The sequence below is a fragment of the Canis lupus genome, chromosome X (genome assembly GCF_048164855.1).
Source record: "Canis lupus baileyi chromosome X, mCanLup2.hap1, whole genome shotgun sequence".
Lineage (NCBI taxonomy): Eukaryota > Metazoa > Chordata > Mammalia > Carnivora > Canidae > Canis > Canis lupus.
Genome location: NC_132876.1, coordinates 16,307,426 through 16,331,361, shown reverse-complemented (window position 1 = coordinate 16,331,361; position 23,936 = coordinate 16,307,426). Strand labels below are relative to the sequence as shown.

Here is a 23,936-nt window from a genome sequence, read left to right as displayed (position 1 = left end):
AATATTTTAAAAAATATTGTCAAAAAACTTTATTTATTTATTTTTAAGTCATCTTCATACCCTACAGGGGGCTTGAACTCAGACTCCAAGATCAAGAGTTGCATGCTTTTACAACTGAGCCAGCCAGACACCCTGATGTTCCCTTAATTCTTTGGTCATACACTCTTAACATGCCAATCCCCCTGCCACAGTTCTCACTATTCCTTAGAACTGTCAGGGCTTAATTGTTCCAGACTTTTTTTTTTAAAGATTTTATTTATTTATTCATCATAGTTACACAGAGAGAGACAGAGAGGCAGAGACACAGGCAGAGGGAGAAGCAGGCTCCATGCAGGGAGCCCGATGTGGGATTCGATCCCAGGTCTCCAGGATCGTGCCCCGGGCCAAAGGCAGGCGCCAAACCACTGCGCCACCCAGGGATCTCTGTTCCAGACTTTTATGAGTACTCTTTTTTTTTTTTTCCCCCAAGATTTTATTTATTTATTCATGAGAGACACAGTGAGAGAGGCAGAGACACAGGCAGAGGGAGAAGCAGGTTCCTCGCAGGGAGCCCGATGTGGGGCTCGATCCTGGACTCCAGGATCACAGCCTGAGCTGAAGGCAGATGCTCAACTCCTGAGCCATGCAGGTGTCCCTCCTTTTTTTTTTTTTTTTTTTTTTTTTTTATTGGTGTTCAATTTACTAACATACAGAATAACACCCAGTGCCCGTCACCCATTCACTCCCACCCCCCGCCCTCCTCCCCTTCTACCACCCCTAGTTCGTTTCCCAGAGTTAGCAGTCTTTACGTTCTGTCTCCCTTTCTGATATTTCCCACACATTTCTTCTCCCTTCCCTTATTTTCCCTTTCACTATTATTTATATTCCCCAAATGAATGAGAACATATAATGTTTGTCCTTCTCCGACTGACTTACTTCACTCAGCATAATACCCTCCAGTTCCATCCACGTTGAAGCAAATGGTGGGTATTTGTCATTTCTAATAGCTGAGTAATATTCCATTGTATACATAAACCACATCTTCTTTATCCATTCATCTTTCGTTGGACACCGAGGCTCCTTCCACAGTTTGGCTATAGTGGCCATTGCTGCTAGAAACATCGGGGTGCAGGTGTCCCGGCGTTTCATTGCATTTGTATCTTTGGGGTAAATCCCCAACAGTGCAATTGCTGGGTCGTAGGGCAGGTCTATTTTTAACTGTTTGAGGAACCTCCACACAGTTTTCCAGAGTGGCTGCACCAGTTCACATTCCCACCAACAGTGTAAGAGGGTTCCCTTTTCTCCGCATCCTCTCCAACATTTGTTGTTTCCTGCCTTGTTAATTTTCCCCATTCTCACTGGTGTGAGGTGGTATCTCATTGTAGTTTTGATTTGTATTTCCCTGATGGCAAGTGATGCAGAGCATTTTCTCATATGCATGTTGGCCATGTCTATGTCTTCCTCTGTGAGATTTCTGTTCATGTCTTTTGCCCATTTCATGATTGGATTGTTTGTTTCTTTGGTGTTGAGTTTAATAAGTTCTTTATAGATCTTGGAAACTAGCCCTTTATCTGATATGTCATTTGCAAATATCTTCTCCCATTCTGTAGGTTGTCTTTGAGTTTTGTTGACTGTATCCTTTGCTGTGCAAAAGCTTCTTATCTTGATGAAGTCCCAATAGTTCATTTTTGCTTTTGTTTCTTTTGCCTTTGTGGATGTATCTTGCAAGAAGTTACTATGGCCGAGTTCAAAAAGGGTGTTGCCTGTGTTCTTCTCTAGGATTTTGATGGAATCTTGTCTCACATTTAGATCTTTCATCCATTTTGAGTTTATCTTGGTGTATGGTGAAAGAGAGTGGTCTAGTTTCATTCTTCTGCATGTGGATGTCCAATTTTCCCAGCACCATTTATTGAAGAGACTGTCTTTCTTCCAATGGATAGTCTTTCCTCCTTTATCGAATATTAGTTGCCCATAAAGTTCAGGGTCCACTTCTGGATTCTCTATTCTGTTCCACTGATCTATGTGTCTGTTTTTGTGCCAGTACCACACTGTCTTGATGACCACAGCTTTGTAGTACAACCTGAAATCTGGCATTGTGATGCCCCCAGATATGGTTTGCTTTTTTAAAATTCCCCTGGCTATTCGGGGTCTTTTCTGATTCCACACAAATCTTAAAATAATTTGTTCTAACTCTCTGAAGAAAGTCCATGGTATTTTGATAGGGATTGCATTAAACGTGTATATTGCCCTGGGTAACATTGACATTTTCACAATATTAATTCTGCCAATCCATGAGCATGGAATATTTTTCCATCTCTTTGTGTCTTCCTCAATTTCTTTCAGAAGTGTTCTATAGTTTTGAGGGTATAGATCCTTTACATCTTTGGTGAGGTTTATTCCTAGGTATCTTATGCTTTTGGGTGCAATTGTAAATGGGATTGACTCCTTAATTTCTCTTTCTTCAGTCTCATTGTTAGTGTATAGAAATGCCACTGACTTCTGGGCATTGATTGTGTATCCTGCCACGCTACCGAATTGCTGTATGAGTTCTAGCAATCTTGGGGTGGAGACTTTTGGGTTTTCTATGTAGAGTATCATGTCATCGGCGAAGAGAGAGAGTTTGACTTCTTCTTTGCCAATTTGAATGCCTTTAATGTCTTTTTGTTGTCTGATTGCTGAGGCTAGGACTTCCAGTACTATGTTGAATAGCAGTGGTGAGAGTGGACATCCCTGTCTTGTTCCTGATCTTAGGGGAAAGGCTCCCAGTGCTTCCCCATTGAGAATGATATTTGCTGTGGGCTTTTCATAGATGGCTTTTAAGATGTTGAGGAATGTTCCCTCTATCCCTACACTCTGAAGAGTTTTAATCAGGAATGGATGCTGTATTTTGTCAAATGCTTTCTCTGCATCCAATGAGAGGATCATATGGTTCTTCGTTTTTCTCTTGCTGATATGATGAATCACATTGATTGTTTTACGGGTGTTGAACCAGCCTTGTGTCCCAGGGATAAATCCTACTTGGTCATGGTGAATAATTTTCTTAATGTACTGTTGGATCCTATTGGCCAGTATCTTGTTGAGAATTTTTGCATCCATGTTCATCAGGGATATTGGTCTGTAATTCTCCTTTTTGGCGGGGTCTTTGTCTGGCTTTGGAATTAAGGTGATGCTGGCTTCATAGAACGAATTTGGAAGTACTCCATCTCTTTCTATCTTTCCAAACAGCTTTAGGAGAATAGGTATGATTTCTTCTTTAAACGTTTGATAAAATTCTCCTGGGAAGCCATCTGGCCCTGGACTCTTGTGTCTTGGGAGGTTTTTGATGACTGCTTCAATTTCCTCCCTGGTTATTGGCCTGTTCAGGTTTTCTATTTCTTCCTGTTCCAGTTTTGGTAGTTTGTGGCTTTCCAGGAATGCGTCCATTTCTTCTAGATTGCCTAATTTATTGGCGTATAGCTGTTCATAATATGTTTTTAAAATCGTTTGTATTTCCTTGGTGTTGGTAGTGATCTCTCCTTTCTCATTCATGATTTTATTAATTTGAGTCTTCTCTCTCTTCTTTTTAATAAGGCTGGCTAATGGTTTATCTATCTTATTAATTCTTTCAAAGAACCAACTCCTGGTTCTGTTGATCTGTTCCACAGTTCTTCTGGTCTCGCTTTCGTTGAGTTCTGCTCGAATCTTTATTAACTCCCTTCTTCTCTTGGGTGTAGGATCTATTTGCTGTTTTTTCTCTAGCTCCTTTATGTGTAAGGTTAGCTTTTGTATTTGAGTTCTTTCCAGTTTTTGAATGGATGCTTGTATTGCGATGTATTTCCCCCTTAGGACTGCTTTTGCTGCATCCCAAAGATTTTGAACGGTTGTATCTTCATTCTCATTAGTTTCCATGAATCTTTTTAATTCTTCCTTAATTTCCTGGTTGACCCTTTTATCTTTTAGCAGGATGGTCCTTAACCTCCATGTGTTTGAGGTCCTTCCAAACTTCTTGTTGTGATTTAGTTCTAATTTCAAGGCATTATGGTCCGAGAATATGCAGGGGACAATCCCAATCTTTTGGTATCGGTTCAGACCCGATTTGTGACCCAATATGTGGTCTATTCTGGAGAAAGTTCCATGTGCGCTTGAGAAGAATGTGTATTCAGTTGAGTTTGGATGTAAAGTTCTGTAGATATCTGTGAAATCCATCTGGTCCAGTGTATCATTTAAAGCTCTCGTTTCTTTGGAGATGTTTTGCTTAGAAGACCTATCGAGTATAGAAAGAGCTAGATTGAAGTCACCAAGTATAAGTGTATTATTATCTAAGTATTTCTTCACTTTGGTTAATAATTGATTTATATATTTGGCAGCTCCCACATTCGGAGCATATATATTGAGGATTGTTAAGTCCTCTTGTTGAATAGATCCTTTAAGTATGATATAGTGTCCCTCTTCATCTCTCACTACAGTCTTCGGGGTAAATTTTAGTTTATCTGATATAAGGATGGCTACCCCTGCTTTCTTTTGAGGACCATTCGAATGGTAAATGGTTCTCCAACCTTTTATTTTCAGGCTGTAGGTGTCCTTCTGTCTAAAATGAGTCTCTTGTAGACAGCAAATAGATGGGTCCTGCTTTTTTATCCAGTCTGAAACCCTGCGCCTTTTGATGGGGTCATTAAGCCCGTTCACATTCAGAGTTACTATTGAGAGATATGAGTTTAGGGTCATCATGATATCTATTCAGTCTTTGTTTTTGTGGACTGTTCCACTGAACTTCTTCTTAAAGGGGAATTTTAAGAGTCCCCCTTAAAATTTCTTGCAGAGCTGGTTTGGAGGTCACATATTCTTTTAGTTGCTGCCTGTCTTGGAAGCTCTTTATCTCTCCTTCCATTTTGAATGAGAGCCTTGCTGGATAAAGTATTCTTGGTTGCATGTTCTTCTCATTTAGGACCCTGAATATATCCTGCCAGCCCTTTCTGGCCTGCCAGGTCTCTGTGGAGAGGTCTGCTGTTACCCTAATACTCCTCCCCATAAAAGTCAGGGATTTCTTGTCTCTTGCTGCTTTAAGGATCTTCTCCTTATCTTTGGAATTTGCAAGCTTCACAATTAAATGTCGAGGTGTTGAACGGTTTTTATTGATTTTAGGGGGGGATCTCTCTATTTCCTGGATATGAATGCCTGTTTCCCTTCCCAGATTAGGAAAGTTTTCAGCTAGAATTTGTTCAAATACATATTCTGGCCCTCTGTCCCTTTCGGCGCCCTCGGGAACCCCAATTAAACGTAGGTTTTTCTTCCTCAGGCTGTCGTTTATTTCCCTTAATCCATCTTCATGGTCTTTTAACTGTTTGTCTCTTTTTTCCTCAGTTTCCCTCTTTGCTATCAACTTGTCTTCTATGTCACTCACTCGTTCTTCCACCTCGTTAACCCTCGTCGTTAGGACTTCTAGTTTGGATTGCATCTCATTCAATTGATTTTTAATTTCTGCCTGATTAGCTCTAAATTCTGCAGTCATGAAGTCTCTTGAGTCCTTTATACTTTTTTCTAGAGCCACCAGTAGCTGTATAATAGTGCTTCTGAATTGGCTTTCTGACATTGAATTGTAATCCAGATTTTGTAACTCTGTGGGAGAGAGGACTGTTTCTGATTCTTTCTTTTGAGGTGAGGTTTTCCTTCTAGTCATTTTGCTCAGTGCAGAGTGGCCAAAAGCAAGTTGTATTGGGAAAAAGAGAAAAAGAGAGGAGAGAAAGAAGGAAAGAAAAGAGAAAGAGAATAAAAAGGGAAGAAAAAAAAACAAAAAAAAAAAAAAGAAGAAAAAGAGAAAGAAATAGAAAGGAGAAAAAAAAGGGGGTGGGGGAAGGAAACATACAAAAAGAAAAAAAAAAAAAAAAGAACCACCGGGGAGTATCTTCTGATTCTGTGTACTTTAAGTCCCTTGGCTTCTCCTGGAAGTTGTCAGTCTAGCTGGTGTTCTGGGGGAGGGGCCTGTTGTGCTGATTTTCAGGTGTTAGCAGTTGGGGGAGCTGCTGTGCCCCTGCCTGGTGCAGGGCTCGGTGGGGGTTGTTTACCCCGTGAGGCCGCAGGAGGAACAGCCCCAGTGGCGGGGCAGCTCTGGAAACCTGGATTCAGCTCCGGCAGGAACTCCGTCTGCAGGGCCTGGAGGCTCCGGGGTGGGGCCACTGATCTGCTCAGCTCGGGGCAGGAGCGTCCTCGCTGTCCTGGGCCCTCCCGGCCTCTGCCTGTCCCGGGGGAGGCCGGATCCTGGGCTGTGTCCCGGCGCCCTGTGCTCCGGAGCCTGTGCTGTTGGATTCGCGCTCCCGGGCCGCGCAGCCCCCTCCGCGGAGCCGCCGCCCGAGCCCCTCCGAGCTGCTCCTGGAACCGCGCAGCCCCCTCCGCACGGAGCCTCTTCCTCTGCCCGAGCCCCTCCGAGCTGCTCCCGGGGCCGCGCAGCCCCCTCCGCGGAGCCGCCGCCCGAGCCCCCCGAGCTGCTCCGGATCCCGCCGTGCGCGCTGCAGCCCTTAGGGAGCTCGGCGCACTCTCCTGGGCGCGCAGTTGCTGTTACTGTCCCCGGGAGCCCGAGGGCATCCCCTCCCTCCTGGGTCCTGCTCCAACTCCCCGCGAGCCCCTTTCCGCCCGGGAAGGTCGGTGCAGCTCCTGCGTCTCCGGGACGGGGCTCTCCTGTCCTGGGGACACTCGCCCCGGCCTCAGCCCGGCTCCTCGCGGGGCCCCTCCCCCTTGGAGGCCTTTGTTCCTTTATTTCCTTTTCCCCGTCTTCCTACCTTGATAGAAGCGCGAACTCTTCTCACTGTAGCATTCCAGCTGGTCTCTCTTTAAATCTCAGGCCGAATTCATAGATTTTCAGGATAATTTGAAGGTTTTCTAGGTAGTTTGGTGGAGACAGGTGATTTGGAGACCCTACTCTTCCGCCATCTTGCTCCTCCCCCCTTTTATGAGTACTCTTGGCTCTGTCTGGATTACCTGCCTCCCGTCCTCAAATGCCTCTGAGTGAAACTTTAGAGAACCTTCTCTGAGATGCCCTCTCCAAATTCTTGCCGTTCATTCAAGAAGTGTATATTGAATATGTACTGTGTGTCAGGCACTAGCCCTAGAGACTGGGGCTTTAGCAGTGAACAAAACTTCATATAAAGGGATGAAGACTTCTGTCCTGATGGAGTTTACATTGCCATGCAGTTCATCCAAACAGTTCAGTGTAACATTTGTTGTCTGCCTACAACATGCTCAGCACTCTGCCAAGCACTGGGTGGGGGGGGGGGGGTACCAAACTGAGTAAGGCTTAACCCCTAGCCTCTTGGCTATGGTCTGGAGAGAGAAGGCCTGTGAACAGATCCTTTCCATGCATTGTGACCAGAAGACTAAAAGTGAAGCTCAGGGTCTTGTGAAGGTGCTGAGCAGGGGCGTCCAGCTCAGTCATGGGGAGGGCGAAGGAGGTCAGAGACAGCTTTGCAGGAGAAAGTGTTAGAAGAGTCTTGAGGGAAGACTAAGTCTTACAGTTTGAAGGTGGAATTGACAGGCTGAACAAGGCATGGTATGTGGAGATCTAGATGTGATTTGGGGCTGCTGGAGTTTGAATTTTAAGGCATGGAGTGGCAGGAACAAGTTCTAAAGCAGGAAGCTGTGGCCTGGTCCTGGAGGGCCTTGTGTGCCAACACCAGTGTGGTCTTACATCACATTCCTTTGTGGAAATTATTGAAAACCAATATAGCTGATGCCCAGGACCCAACCCAAAGCCCCAAATCAGAATCCTTGCTGATGTTTATTTTTAACAGCTTAAAAGGTTTCTGATACACTCAGGGGTTTGAGTGCTTTTGCCATGGGGAGCTATTAAAGGTTTGCAAGTAGAGGCATGACAATCAAGTTTGTGCTTTGGAAATCTCACAGTCACTCTGACTGTGTGCAGAATGGGAGAGAGAGACAGACAGACAGACACAGGAGGTAGAGACAAGATTAAAGAGTTTTCTAGAGGAGAGATGAAGAGAATGTGACGTCTGTCAGTGGAGATGTGTGGGATAGCCATCACCTGAGATCATTCCCTGCAAGAGCCCTGTTATATCCTTCTCATTACCCAGCCAGCAAGGGCCAGGCCCAGAGAAAGTGCTTCATGAATACCGAATCAAACATGACTGAAGGGAGTCAAGGCCCCCAAGACTCTTTTCTCCAAACAAACTTTCTCTTTATTCCTTTGTTTAATGGCTTTAAATACAATTTGAGGAAAACCTTTTGTCTGCATCTTACTGCTGCAAATTCTGAAATTCATGTGTATTGGAATATAACCCCACAGTGGCTGTGGAAAGATTCTATTTATTTTAAAATTTTTATTTATTTATTTACTTATTCATGAGAGGCACACAGAGAGAGGCAGAGATATAGGTGGAGGGAGAAGCAGGCTCCCTGTGGGGAGCCCGATGCGGGACTTGATCTCAGAACCCTGGGATCATGACCTGAGCCAAAGGCAGATGCTCAAACACTGAGCCACTCAGGCACCTCTGTGGAAAAACTCTTTAAAGGTTTGTTCATCTTGAGTAGCATGTGGTAGACATTCAAAATGTTTTCTTTAGCTAGTTTCTTCTTCCTTTTCAAGTGTGCATATATAATGACTGCTTTGGGAAAGCCTTCGAAGAAATGTGTTTTGGAGAGCAGTCCCAGGATCAGGCTGTGAATTCTTTTCATTATAGAATTGCAATTAGGGAAAGGTCGTGGGGAGAAATAGGCTTCTCTGCTTGTCTTGGACTGCCTCATCAAGATCCTGCATCACCTGACCTAATGATAAAAGGTTATGGAGCTTAAAAAGAATCTGGATGTTCCTAGTATTGGTTTAGTATTTTCTCTAACCTGAGGCAAAAGTAGACAGAGACACCCAAGTGAACATTCTCTCCCTTCTTGGCTCATCTCTTTCTGCCCTCAAATCGTAGTACAAGTATTGAGTTGTTGAAAAAAATATTTTCATCTTTCCAGATCCTTTAAGTTGCTTTTCAGTTGTGTGGTTCAGTGGCCCTTAGAAGGCACATTTTCCCACCTCTTTTCATACTTATGTTTGTTCACATGAAGGATGAGAGGGAGGGTGTGTGGGAAGGAGAAAGGCAGGCTAGACCAGGGATTCTGAAACCCTGGTTGCATATTAGAATCACCTGGGGAGATTTTCAAGCTCTTGATTCTTAGGCTGTATCCCAGATCAATTAAATCAGAACCTCTGGGGGTTGTGATCCAGGCAATAGTAGTTGTTAAATCTCCCTAGATGATTCCAGGGTACAGGCAGTGTTGAGGACTACTACACTAATTAAATAAACCCCATGTGACGATATTTTTCAAGCCCCAAATCAGAACATGAGTGCTAGCTCTCAGTTCTTGAGTGCCTACTCTGATGGGCACCCTAATGTATCTTACCTTTTTTCCTCTGGTCAAGCCTGTTATTTGGGTGGGGATAGAATTCTTCTTCATTTAGGAGGAACAAAGGAGATGGGTAGCTTGCTCTATATCATATAGCTAAGTGCCTGCTGACCCCAAAGTCCACTGACTTAGCTCAGCTGCCTGTCAGAACAGTGTGAGAGTTGATGGAACTGTGTTTAGGGTAGGAGACAATTTGGGTATTGTAAGTAAAGCCTCAAAAAGTTGAGAATTCATGGACACTTCAGTAGTTTATGAGGATGGTGTGCAGCAAATTGAAATCAGAAATGTCTTAGATTCAGAGACATGTGTTAGCTAAATATTGTCATCTCCTGAACCTTCAAAGTTGTTGGATTCAGAAAGGGAAGCTTAATGTAGGAATAGGTATTATCATCCCCATTTTTCAGTTGAGAAAACTGAGGTTTGGCAAGATTGTCACTTGGCCAAGATCATACAGCTAGTAACCAATGGAGTAGATTCATGTCAATCCAGAGTCCATAATCTTAATCACTATACTACACTGACTCCTGACAAGGAGCTATAAAGGATGGGAGGGAAGTGGCATGATGGCATACTGGATGGGAAGTTACTCTGAGCTTGAAAACTGGCAAAGGAAAAGAGACTAAACCATGCCTAAAGCTTTCTGTGACTAACATGTTTTCCTAGATGATTGAATTGTCTTGGGGTGCCCCATTAGATTATAGGATCTGGAAGTTTTCTTTGACCAAGTCATTGAACCTTAATATCATCTGAGAATTGTTTTTATAACATGAACATCAATGAAATCCTATGTTAAATAAAAGTTTGCCCAGAATTGTATCACCCTACATATAAAGGGATCTTCTTTGGTCCACGCTGCTATACAGTCTTTAAATTTGTCATTTTTTATGACAATCTTATTTCACTGAGCACTTAGTCCATCATTTAGCTAAGTCACCTATTTGGAGGCATTTGGTTTATTTGTAATTTTTCAATATCATAAATCATAGTGTTAGGAACACCATTTTGCATGTAATTTTTTTCTTCTATGGGGACATTTCTTTAGGGTAAATCTCCAGTAATGGGATTTTTATCAGATTTAATAAGACCAAACTTTGATTTATAAAACTAATGTATGTCCTGAGTATGCAAGTACATAATGGATTATTGCCACTTGTGTTAATAAGTTGATAATGGTTATTTACATTTTCTAAATTGAAGCAAGTTATATAAAGTTTACTATATTAGAAACTAGCCTTGGACCTCTATGTAACCTTTTTGAAATAGAGAACTTAAGCTACTCATTTTTTATTTTTGCTTTGGTTAGAGACCTGCAGCGTTCAATCAAATGGATTCTCACATCTTGTTGCAGGTGGCTGCCTCTAGCCCTGCTGCTCATCCTCTTTGCTCAGCAAGAAAGCCTGGTGATTTTTTATTTGATAATGTATGAGTCTTGAGATTTAGAGAATCAGTAGCCCACCTCAAAACTGACATGCTTTGCATTTTTGAGAAAGCTACTTTGATTTGATATAGTCTCTGGTTAACAAGGATCTTTTTCATTTTGTTTCAGGGACGACTGGATTTTTTTCTTGTTTCTGGTTTCTTATTAAAATCTACAGTGTGGTGAAAGTGGATTAAAAAATGTTCCTAAAGGCTTCCAGGCACATCAACGTTGCTTTTGAATATATACATCTATATCTATGTGAAAATCTATCTATATGTGTGTGTGTGTGTGTGCCTCTTAGTACACATTTTAAATATACAGCATTAAAAAATCTCATTGTCTGGTCTCGGTTTGTATGACACAAAATACTGATTATGTGGAAAAAACAGGTTGATTTGGAAACAGGCTTATTCTAAGTCAGACTGTCCTGAAAAGATACCATAAAAAGGCTTAATTGAAATATCAGAAAGGGAGACAGAACGTAAAGACTGCTAACTCTGGGAAACGAACTAGGGGTGGTAGAAGGGGAGGAGGGCGGGGGGTGGGAGTGAATGGGTGACGGGCACTGGGTGTTATTCTGTATGTTAGTAAATTGAACACCAATAAAAAAAAAAAAGAAAGCAATTAGAGCAAGTGAGGCACATTTCTTTACAAAATGAAAGCTGAGCACACGGGCATTTCAGATGACATGTTTTTTCTTTTCTTCTTCATTTTGTTTACAGCATCAGAACTTTTGCAAATAAATCTTAGGTAAAATGGGAATTTTTCTAACCTAAGTGGATTGTACAAACTGTATTCCACCCTTGTATTTGGATGACCATTTTATTTTTATGTATTTATTCATTTATTTTTAAGAGACTTCTTGATTTATTTTATTTTTTAAAAAGATTTTATTTATTTATTCATGAGACACATACACACACACACACAGAGAGAGAGAGAGAGAGAGAGGCAGAGAGAGAAGTGTGCTCCATACAAGGAGCCTGATGTGGGACTCGATCCTGGGTCTCCAGGATCAAACCCTGGGCTGCAGGCAGCGCTAAACCACTGCGCCACTGGGGCTGCCCTTATTGATTTATTTTAGAGAGAGAGTGGGGCAGAGGGAAAAGGAGGAGGAATCTCCAGCAGACTCTGTACTGAGCGTGAAGTCTGACTCGAGGCTCGATCCCATGACCCTGAGATCATGACCTGAGCCAAAACCAAGAAGTGGACGCTTAACCCACTGTGCCTCCGAGGAGTCCCTATTTTATTTATTTTTAAAAGTAATCTCTACACCCAACATGGAACTCAAACTTACAACCCTGAAATCCAGAGTCACTTGCTCTACTGACTAAGCCAGTCAGGTGCCCCTGGATGACCATTTTAACAATGCACATTGTTGTTGTTGTTGTTTTTTTAAAGATTTTATTTATCTGTGAGAGAGAGAGTGCGTGCAGGGTGGGGGGGAGGAGCAGAGGGAGAGGGAGAAGCAGGATCCAAACTGAGCAGGGAGCCCTAACTAGGGAGGGGCTTGATCCCAGGACCCTGGGATCATGACCTGAGCTGAAGGCAGACACTTAACTGGCTGAGCCACCTGGATGCTCCTGCACATTGGTTTAGTGTATAGAGTTTACGAAATGCTGGGTACTGCTGTCTTGTTCCTCAATTAAATCTGCACATTTCTGGTTATTGGTTTTCTTTTTCTGTTTGCTGTCCTTTGAAGGCTGAGAATGTTCAAGTTTGACCTAGCTGTGTGTAGATGAAAAATCTTTGGAGTCAATTTTCTTGGATTTATTTGCTTTGACTAAACAATAGTCAGGTATCATAACTCCCAAAATGTCGGGAATTCATACAGCAAACATCCTCCAAGCTTGCAAGTTTGGGAGAGCAGCCATGAAAATCATACATTTTTTTGTGATACATTTGATTGATAAATATTGGCCGCATTGAGGAAAATGTTTGAGAACCATGTAGGCACAAGCTTCAATTCATGAACATTTTCAAACCTGTCCGTAAGCTGACGAGTACTTGTTTCTGTGTGTGGGAATCAAAGAAGCCCTGTAGCTCTTGATGGGGAGATTGGGATGGAGAGGGATGGGGTCACAGAGTAATTCTCTAGCCCGTAGGATGCCTTTTTCTATATTCCAGGATCGGAATTCAAACCCCTGACAAATAGGCCTGGGTCCTGGAACAGACCTGTGAGAGAGAAAGTGGCTGTAGAAAGTCAGAGGTATCTACTGATGGTAGAATTTTCAGATCGTCTCCACCTTCTCCCACTTACTCTCAAAACCAGGCTGAGCCCCGTGCCCTGCCTCGGAGGGATCACTGCTGTTCTGAGACTCACTGGAACCAATTCCATTCTCCTCTAACTACTTTGAACTAAGCAGAGTTATAGTGAACTTCGGGGGGACTCTTCTCACCCGGTTGGCTGCCTGAGCATTTTATCTAAGCTCATAAGCCTTCCTATTTGCATTGATGGTTGTAGTTTGCTCGAAAGGCGAATGTGTTCAAAGGATGAGCTCTTGCCATTTGTGACACATGGCTGGACCATGAAGGTATTAGGCTAAGTGAAATAGAGAAAGGCACATACTGTATGATTTCACTCATATGTGGAATCTAAAACACAAAACAAATGAACAAACAAATGGAAACAGACTCATAGGTACAGAGAACAAACTGTTGGTTGCTGAGGGAGGGGGTGATGGGCGAAATAGGTGAAGAGGTTTAAGAAGTACAAACTGCCAGTTATAAAATTAAGTGATGGAGATGAAAAGTACAGCATAGAGAATACAGTGAAGAATACCGTAATAATGCTGTATGGTGACCGATGGTGACTATACCTATTATGGTGAGCAGCGAGGAACATCCAGAATTGTTGAATCGCTATGTTGCACACCTGAAACTAACATCGCATCGTAGGTCACCTCTCCTTCCATAATAAGTATTAAAAAGAAAAAGAGAGGCAAATTTATTTTTGCAGTCGGAAAAAGTCACTGCCTAGATGGTATTCATGGATTAAGGTGAAGGCAGCTGCGTGCAGTTCTCTGTGCTGCCATCTTTGGACATCTTGAAATACAATGTGCAAGTCAGTATTTAGCTGATTTTGGAGTGAAAAATGGAGAACACTTTACTTCAATTGAAATGGAGATGAATAGCTCCCTGAGCCTCTCTGAGTGTGGGCCACGAATGTCACTTGGGGAGCATGAGGTGTGCAATTCTTTGAACTGCTGCTGAAGAGATGACAGAAGACCTGATGTAGGTCTACCTACCTACGAGTAGGTCAAGCACATCAGCTCCAGAGGAACTTGTGGCCTCTTACATCTTAGACATATTTGACTATCTTGCCTGTGTCCTGTGTGTACATATGTCATGGGTGGTGGGCAAGGTATAATCATTTTCTCACCCCGGGCTCTGGGGAACATGCGTTGGCCCTCCAGTTCTTCCTCTTTTTTTAAAGATTTTTATTTATTTATTCATGAGAGATACAGAGAGGTAGAGACCTAGACAGAGGGAGAAGCAGGCTCCCTACAGGGACCCCGATGCAGGATTCAATCCCAGGACTCCAGGATCACACCCTGAGCCAAAGGCAGGTGCTCAACCACTGAGCCACCCAGGTGACCCTCATGTGCCCTCCTGTTCCATAAACCCTGGTGAATTGGGGTTGAGCTGAAGTGGCTGGCACTGGATTGTACCCCGGGAGGTGTCCTCACCCTGAGTGAAGGGGCAGCAGGGGCAGGAGCCCAGTGGGGGTGATCTGGGGTGCTGGGCAGTACTGTGTCCTAAAAATGAAGGCTCTTGCCTCCCCACCCCCTGCTCAAACCTCAGTGCCTTGGTAACAAAGACTGCCATTTGGGAATCCCAACAACCACCTGGCCCTTTTGCCACTCTGCCCACCCCACTGTCACTTTGAAATCCTTTTCGTTCATAGAGGAATAAGGCACATGCCTATCTTCCACCAAGGCACAGCTCATCAGGATGACTCCCCCATCCTTTTGCATATTTCTTGTATTGGGCAGCACGTTGTGAAATCTTGGAGCCCTTATATTTCATCCAACCATGTAATACAGTTAGTTTATCCCATCTCTTCCCTTCTGGCAAAAGAGACCCAGTTGTGTGTGTTCCTCACTGTTTTCCCACCCACCGACCTCAGCATAATAACCAGATACGCACATTAAAATTAGACTTTATTTAGTATATTTAAGAAGAATACCAAGGACAGATTAACAGCACCTATTTAAGAAACAAAAGCATTACTTAATAATTTTTAGTTAAGCCACAAACATCAATCTCTCTGCCTTCTGCAAGCAGGAGTCCGTTATTCCTGTTCAGTAAATAAATAAATAAATAAATAAATAAATAAATAAATAAATAAATAAAAAATAAAAATGCATTGTAACCATTTTAGAAAGGATCCAATTACAGTCAACCCACATATGAAACCTTGTCCTTGGGCAGAGTCTCTGTGACTACTGGCCCATGTAACAGTATTGATTGGTGAATTTGATTGGGGTGTGAAGGGTTTTCTCTTCTTGCTGGGGCAGGAGGACCAAGCCCACCCCTTTTGCGCACCTGAATGTGAGCTGTGCCAATGGGAACTTGGCCCCAGGATTGTCATGTGGCAATCCTTTGAAAAGGCACTTTTAAATTACAAATTTTTTTCAAAGGAAAAGGAAAATGTTAAATTCAAAATCGAACAGATTAAAGAGGACTGTTTTTGACTGAAAGTATCTATTGTTTTCAGTCTCAAAGCAGCACATAAAATTTGGTTATAGAGGCAGTTTTAGAAATTACTTAATGAGGGTATACATATATACATAGTCTTCTGTTTTAATATTTTTGTTCTTAAAATATAATTAACTCAGAGTTCTCTTTGTCTGATGCGAATGCTGTTGAGAGATGACTGTGATATTCTCAAACACCTTAGCCATGACACCACTACTTTATTTACCTGTCCGTGCTCTCTCTCATCTCTCAGGCAACCGATCAAAGGAAAACTTGAGAGCAGTCTTTTTCTGGTTTTGGGTGCTGCTCTAGGAGGGGAGGAATTGTCACAATATAGATCTGCTAAATATGCATCCTGTCAGTTCACAGTCAGGGACTGGTTGGGTCTTGAGAGTACAGTATTTTTTTTATCCTGTGAACAGGACTCCAATAGCCTATCCTGGGGTCTTTGCTCTTTGAGGGGGAAAGGATTGTCTTTTTTTGATTTTGCATTCTGTACATTCAGCTAATGGACAACAGGCATACCAGTGCCAAGCGTTATGTGGAGAACTGCCATTGAGGACTTTGGCTAAGATGATTAATTCCCACTAGTGATCAATTGGACCAGAATAAGTTCTCACCTGTCAGAGACTACCAGAGACTTAAGGAATGAAAGGCACCTGTACCTGCCACCTCACCTTGGAGCCATCTTATACAGCCTGTAGTATACACTTTAAAACTGAAATTTTAAAAACGAATGTACTATGTTTTACTTCAGAAACTGACCAAGGTGTGGATCACACATAGAATTCTGCATGCATTTTATTAACTTTACATGGACGTACTATCCATTTTTGAGGATGACACTATCTATGAACACATACAGTCTAATAACTAGCACCTTACCGCCAAGAACACTGGTATTTTATATACAGTTACAGCTTACATTTAGGAGAACTACTACAGAAAGGAACACGCCACTGAAACAGATAAAAATATCACATTTTTAACATTAAAGTTGTAACACAGATGAAGCAGGGGGGAATCCTTTCAACTTTAAAGCACCAAACTAAAACCAATCTCGTTTTCGACTACATTTTGGAACAAGGGAGATCCAGTAATGAGTCCTCAAACATAGCGAGCCTCTTGTGAGTGTAGAAATTACGTGGTTTCCTCTTGGTGTATGTACTTTGAGATCTAGGAGCTTTGGGAAGCAATGATGGGAACGTTTGACTCCTATTGGCAATCCTCATTTACCTGGAGGATTCTTCTACTTACCAAAGAGCAGTGAACTTGCCAGTGACATGGCAGTCAGTGGTCAAGTTCTGTGAATTTTCACTTTCCTACCTCTTCCTCCAGCCAGTCTTGTTGCTTTTAGCAGAAGACTGCTGTAAGCAAGCTGGGCACTTGCCATAGAGGAAGAGCTTGTTTTGTAAGTAACTGGAAAGAATTTCTGACAAGGGCCTCTTTTCTTTTCAAGGTTTAGGCTATGGTCTGCCGTTTGTAGCTCACTGCTCTGATTTCCTCCTGTATGAGCTGGGAGGGGCTCAAGAGCACCTGTCCAGTCCATAGAAAATGTGAAAGATGGAGATAAGGAGGGAGAGGGTTAAAAGCCATGACTGACCAGATTTTCTCTCCTTATCTTGGTAACTGGCTGGCAGCCAACTGTTCCTTTAATCTTTTGTGTGCTCTAGAAGGAAAAGACATTTTGCTTAGAGAAGCCTCTCTTGACAGTATGGGGTTTGTCTTAAAGAGGAACACAGCATAAAATATTACAAGGGGAAAACACTTCTTTTGATATTTTTCCCCTCAAAATATGGGAGAGGGAGGTTATGTGAGAGAGAGAGAGAGAAAAAAAAAACAGTTCAGTAGTTTAAATTGTGATTCTCTGTGTTTCATCCCCACAACCTCTGAGGGTTTTTTATTTTGGAGTGTTCCAATTACCAGCTGATGCATAATTCTTCTCTTCCAAATGCTATGTTTCAGACATTTTTAAGAGCATTTTGGCAAAGTCTAAGAACGCCTAGTTTAATCTTGTAAATTATTCTTCAAGGTAGTATGAAAAAATCTTTTGAAGTACCTTTAGCTTAATTGGCTAATTATGTATAAAATAAGGCAATGTTAGGCACCTTATAATTTTATAGGTAAAAGGATTTTTAATGTTTTTTTTTCTGCCATAAGTGGACAGTATCTACAGGATTGGATATGTCCCCAAAGATGGGTTGTGTTGGGTGCTTTTGGGGTAAGAAACGAGGGGCCTATCTCCTAAGTTATAAAATGGCACTTTTCCTTACCTGTTGGATTTGAGGTTGATATCTCATCATCTCTAAACTGGATTGGAGTGGGGGAGGAGACAGAAAGATACTTTTGACCGCTGGTCACTCCTACCATTCACTTCTCTCCTTCCCTGCGAATCTGTCAGCTCTGGGTGCAGGGCGGCGTGTGGGGGAATCAATGAAGGAGGTGAGCACACAGAGCTTCCTGGAGGGGCATCAGGGAAAGGAGAGGAGGAGCCTGATGGCAAGAGGTAGGCAGGGAGCTGCGACTTGACTTGTGGTGCCTTCGTGCCTTCAGAAGATGGACCCTTGAATCACAGAAGCCATAGAAGCCTAAGGCTTGCTCTTTATTACTGCCTTCCCAAGCTTTTTGAAATTGGTGTGTTAGTGAAAGCACCTGCGACTCCTTGGCAAACTAGATGCTTTATTATTTTTAAATAAGGAAATCATTAAATTGGAAATCACATCATTTCAAAGCCTGGTTTGTCTGGCCCCTGTACTTTAATGGGATTTTTACTGCACATATGAAGTGGCCTTGGCAAAAGAACACCTCTTTTAAAAACATTTAGGGAAAACGATTGCACATGAGGATCTGTGAGGCTAATGATGACTTTTTTGTGTGCTTTTGGATTTTTCAATGACAAAACAGTATGTGCAGTAAAACCTCATTAAGTTGATAGTGTTTTATTCAAAATAGCACAAAATTTGAAGCAGTCGCTATCTCAAGCTAACTAGAGGCCCTATTGTTCATTAAGTAGGAAATGTCAGCAGAGTACTCTTAATTTAAAGGTCCTCTTTTCCAGTCTCCTATTTTCAAAACGTTTTCACCTTTGAAAAATCCAATTTGCTGTAAGTACGGACAATGACTGAAACATGGGAAAAGAGGAACTTTATCAAGGAAGTGGGTGGGTCTTGGTGCCCCAGAGAATATTGTGTGTGCTGTTAAGTGAACTTACCACACGCATACAGGTTCTGGCTCCATTTTGATTTGGGGATTTGGCAATTTTCTCTGCTATGCTTTGAATGGGTTGAGCTTTAAAAATAAAACAAGAAGTTCAGTTTCAACAAAGTATTTGGAGACACTTGTGTTTGAAATTCTCTTTCCTACCCAGGTAAGCATGTCTGCTCAAAGGACAGGCTATCACTACTTTGAACTGTTTTGACCATGACAGATCTTTTAGGCAATAATACCCCTCCCCTCAGAAGGGGACTGGCCACCCAGGCCACTTCTCCACCCAGATATCCTCTGACAACAGGTCAATATAAGAGTTTGGCAATAAATCAGTATAATAAATTTATGACTATTAATTCACTTTATACATTTTAGTAGAAAAATAAATGGTAGGGCAAGCAGAAACATCAGCCCACATGTCTTGTCTGAATGACCACATGCTCCAGGGTAACAAGGTTGGAACGGATAAGATTTTCACGGACACACTGAGTTGACAGGCCAGCTCAATACTGTCTGCATCTATACCCCTCTCCTTCCCTAAATTCTCAACATGGCAATCCCAAACTTCCATGTAGACTGATTCACAGCCCACATGCACTGCTATTTACCTCTCCCCCTTGAGAAGCTCATGTTGGAATCTGTGAGGAGGAAGAGATAAAGAGTTCAATGAGCTGGGCATTTACATGAGTGAAGTTTGAGTTATAATATAGACATGGCAATCACACAAGGATGAGGCTAAATTCTGAATATGGCTATCTTTATGTACAACCACCTGATGAACCATTTCTCAACCAAATACCCCCTCTGCTCCCTCCACCCACTTTAACGTAAGATTTCTGCAAGAACAGGTGACCGACCGGCCATGGAGTTGCTTTGATTTGATCTTCACGAGGATTGAAAACACTGTCTTGGCCATTTGTGTGTGTGTGTGTGTGTGTGGGGTCTATGTGAATTCAGTCATGTCCATGTGGTCTGTGCCCTCAGAAATACATAAGTAGATCCTGACCCAAAATGATTTTGGGGTTTGAGATAAGAAAAGCCCTTCCTCTTTATTGACCCTGGGGATAATTCAGATATTGAAAAATCTTTCCCAAAGCAATGTATTTCAATAGCAGTAATTAGGATGTGCCTGACCTGAATGCTTCGAGTTTAGGATCATTTGAAATAGGTCGGATGCTTGCCAGGTATTGCAAAACCACCCTCTCTGCTATTTATGACTCTCTTGTATTTCTCTTCCACATCTGCAGGGAGCTTAAAGGTTTTAGAGAGGGCCACAGGTGGAAAAGACTCATGGGTGTGCCTGGAGGGAGGAAAAATGTTTAGCTTGCCTTACTTGTTCCCATGTGGAGGTCATGTTTCTTGTCTGAGATCCCATGGGCACAAACGAGATTTATGATGAGCGCATCCCTCTTGATTGGCAGTGTGAGTTTTGTAAACTCTTTCGGCCACCCCTAGTTGCATTGTTTTTTTTTTTCTGGAAATATTGTTTGACCAAAAAGGCCTATTTGGGAACGCTTCCTCCCCACCCCCATAAGTGACGGACAGAGGAGATTTGGAGGATTCTTTTGAGCAATCACAAAGGGAAAATCATAAAATTAGTGGCATGATTTCTGTCCCACTGTTAATTTGAATAGGATACAGAAAACAATTTTAGTGTCAATTGACAATTTTCCATTTGCATGGAATGGCACGGGTCCTAGCTCCTGCATAAACTCAGGGTTTTACAGAAAAAAGCCAACTGTTTAGCCTCATAGATGTGTGTTATTTCTCTAACCTTTCCCTTGGACTACCTTCCCATTTCAAACATGCCCTAATATCCTCTTCTGCTTTTCCAGATCCCTTTAAAGGATCTAGAAACCTTGGTATTTTAACTACTCGATGCCCTTTGCCTTAGTTTCCATAATAGTCTTTACACCAGATTGTGGGTCTCGTGAGTTCAGATCTTGGCTCATGCATTGATCAGTCAGTTGGGTTCTGCTTCTTGGGCTCCATGAATGATTTGGTCCGCTGCTTTTCTTTCAGTTAAACACAGACTGTAGCCCTTTCCCATAATCTCTTGACCCGAGGGCCTAAAAGTCCGGCATCATCTTCCTTCTTCCCCAGAGCAAAAGCCGAAATGCTGTAGCTCTGGGGAGACAGACACAGGTCCAAAGTGGATATCCCTTGTTGCTTTAAGAAATTTAGAGCCTAATAATTTTTCGGGGGGATATCTCAGCCAGAATCCTCAAGTCTGGGCTTTGAGGGGCACACCTGTCAGGGAAGACTCCAGTTCCTACCTCTTCCATATATTTCTCTATCTTGTGGTGAGAAGGATGTGTGCAAGGCCTGTGCCTGAAATGGTATGGGTTGGTGTTACCGGGATTGGGGGTGGTCCACGTCAAAAAAGCTGTTCCCGTTTCTGCACTGTGCACAGTCCAAGGTTTGCCTTCGAACTAACTTCAAGGCGAAGTGGCAGAATCATGAGAGGGGACAATCTTGCCTCCAGTCCCACCCTCTGTACCTGCTTCTGTTCCGGGCAGGTCCGGGTGGCTGTCTTCTTTGGGGGGCTTTTCCTTGCAGAAGAACTTCTTTAGCATATCCTGGATTTCTTTCTTGATGGTCTTGTGCATGTAGCCATAGATGTAGGGGTGGATGCAGCACTGCAGGAAGAAAAGCCAGATTATTATGGTGATTACCCACTGGGGTACCTTTGTTTGGACATCCACCCACACGGCCAGAACTGCTAGAAAGCAGTAGGGCCCCAGAGACAGCACATAGGAGAAAATGATGAGGAAGATCACTTTCGCCGCTTTGCACTGATAACACCTGGGCAGAGGAGGGTCGCTGGTGCTGTTCCGCCGGCTGGGTGGGAGACTTTCTGGAATGTTCACTGCCTCGATGTCATCCTCACTGAAATTGATGTCATCCTCACCAAACTCCACATCATCTTCACCTAAGTCAATGTTGCACTGGCTGACCTCGACGTGGCCCTTGTCTGCCTTCCTGCTGCTGGCAGGTCCGGTGCCTTCATCCTTGCCCTCCACGCTGCCTTTGCCCAACATCAAGCTGCTCTCTCCAACGTCCTTGCTGCCCTTGGCCGCTGCACTACCAGCACTGCTGTCCATGCTCCCGTTCTGGGCATGCATGCTGCCTGCCTCTGCCTCCACGCTGCCCTCCTTGGCCTTGACCTCACCTCTGTCCTGGCCATGGAACACATCCTTCTTCTCTCCCTCTTCAACCTCATTCTCCACACGGTCCTTGGCTCGAACCTCCAGGCTGTGGCTCTTGACGTTGTACAGCAGAGCATGCTGCCGCCGTGCGGCACCAAACACCACGGAGTAGCAGGCAATCATGACAACCAGTGGAATGATGATGAAGGACACGACGCTGAGGATGGTGTAGCTGGGGCTGGCCCCCCAGATCATGGAGCAGAGGGCATTGCGCTGGTCGAAGGCAGCCTGGCCCCAACCATAAAGCGGGGGGGTGCTCTGCAGGATGGCCACGATCCAGGTTCCGTAGAGGAGCATGTAACCCCGGCGCGGAGTCATCTTAGCCGGGTAGGAGAGAGGGTGAATGATGGACAGGTAGCGATCCACGGACACCACCACGATGGTATTGACGCTGGCAAAGGCGAACAGGTGAGTAAGGCTCACCAGGGCTGTACAGAAGTGGCTGTTGAGGGGCCAGAAGAGAGGCACGGAAGTGGCCACCACCCAGGGGGCCACGAGTGAAATCTGCAGCAGGTCAGTGACGAGAAGGTTAAAGATGAAGCGGTTGGTGACCTGCAGCAGCTGCGGCTTGCGCTGCAACACGAGCGCCAGCACAATGTTGCCAATGAAGGAGGCGGTGAGGAAGACGAGCAGCACGCTCGAGCGGATGATGCCGTGAGCCAGGCTGATGGGCATTTTGGAAAGGGGCATGCACGTGTGGCTGCTGTTGCTCTCCCTGGTGTTATTGGGGCAGGTGGACGTCATGGCGACGCAGGGCGGGTGGCGAGGGGGTGCACTGACCGTAATCGTGCCTGTGCTGGGGACGAAAGAAACACCCGGGCCGGGTTAGTCACCCCGCCTAGGGGTGGGGGGGCCCGCTTCGGGCACTCCCCGCCCCCCCCCCGGACACCCCCACCCCCCGTGTGGCCCGGGTCCGCGGGAGGGCAGTTATTCCGAACCTTCTCTTTCCCCTCCCCCTCGCTCTCTCAGGGTCTTGGGGTCCCCCGCACCCGCCCCTCCCGTGGGTGTGCGCGCTCCGCGTCTCTTCCCCATTGTCTCTGCGTCTCTCCAGCGATCTCTCGGCTGGCGCATGCGCGTGCGCTGTCTATGCCCGCGCGCTGTCTCTGCCTGTTTACGTGTCGCTCTGTCTATCCCCAGTGTCCCTTACTAGGGCACTTGTCCTGTGTCTCTTGGGGCGTGTGGCCATGTCTCACCGTTTTTCTCCAACTCTCTCGCCCGGGTCTCTCACTCTGTCTTGTCTCTCCTTCCCAGTCTCTCGCTAACACGTGCGCACTGTCGTTCTCAGTCTGTCATTCTCCAGCCGCTCTGTTTCCTTGTTACTCCTGTCTGTTCCTCCAGGTCTCAGCCAGTTTCTCGGACTCAGCTCCCCCTCTGACCACCCCCCCAACCCCGCCCGGTTACTCTCTCGCCAGCGCACCTTGTCTGTGGGTGTGTGCGGACCTCTCTCTCTGTCCCTCCCAGCCCATCTCCCGGCCTTGTCTGTCCTCGTCTCTCCCTCCGTCTCTGGCTGGTGCGCTCCCATCTCTCTGTGTCTCTGCCTGTCAGGGTCTGTGTCGCTCGCTAGTGCGTGCGCTTCTCGGTCTTTTCCCGGTGCAGCTTCGTGTCTCCCTGTCTCTCACAGCCCATCTCCCTGACAATCTCTGTGGGTCCCCAGTGCACCTGTTCAGTATTCCTCGCCGCCTGCGTGTCCCTGTCGGTCTCCGTGGCTCCTCGCGTCTCGCCCTTCCTCGTCTCCCTCTGCCTCCCGCGTGTCTCCCTCCGGCTTCTGTGTCCCCGCGCACTAAGTTCCCTCTTTGTCGCTGCCCGCCCGTCTCTCGCTGCTGCCTCTGAAGATCTACTGCTGTCTCTCCCGGTTGTCCCTGTTTATCGTGGCTCAGGCTATCTCGCTAGTGAGTGCGCTTACAGAGCCGGGTTCTCTGCCTCTCCCTCTGTCCCCAGGACTCTCACAGAATACTTTGTACGTTTCGGTGCGTGTATCTGTGTCTCTCCGTGTGTCTCCGACGATCCCTCCCCTCGGTTTTTCTCTGGCCGGATCTCTCTCC

The 23,936-nt window shown here is 44.6% G+C and overlaps 2 protein-coding genes across 2 annotated transcripts in view; one reads left to right on the top strand and one right to left on the bottom strand.

Annotated features, from left to right (window-relative positions):
* LOC140628378 (transmembrane 9 superfamily member 2-like) overlaps positions 1 to 11,095 on the top strand; it is an 82,991-nt gene extending 71,896 nt beyond the window's left edge. The window contains exon 17 of the mRNA XM_072817741.1: positions 10,904 to 11,095. Within this exon, the coding sequence (XP_072673842.1) occupies positions 10,904 to 10,971 (68 nt within the window). The 3' untranslated portion in view covers positions 10,972 to 11,095. The remainder of the gene's footprint in view (positions 1 to 10,903) is intronic.
* A 3,896-nt stretch (positions 11,096 to 14,991) lies between these two features.
* GPR101 (G protein-coupled receptor 101) lies at positions 14,992 to 22,674 on the bottom strand. The gene has a single exon (XM_072816074.1). The coding sequence runs from the start codon at positions 22,636 to 22,638 to the stop codon at positions 21,124 to 21,126; it is 1,515 nt and encodes a 504-aa protein (XP_072672175.1). The 5' UTR covers positions 22,639 to 22,674; the 3' UTR covers positions 14,992 to 21,123.
* Between the last annotated feature and the right edge of the window lie 1,262 nt (positions 22,675 to 23,936).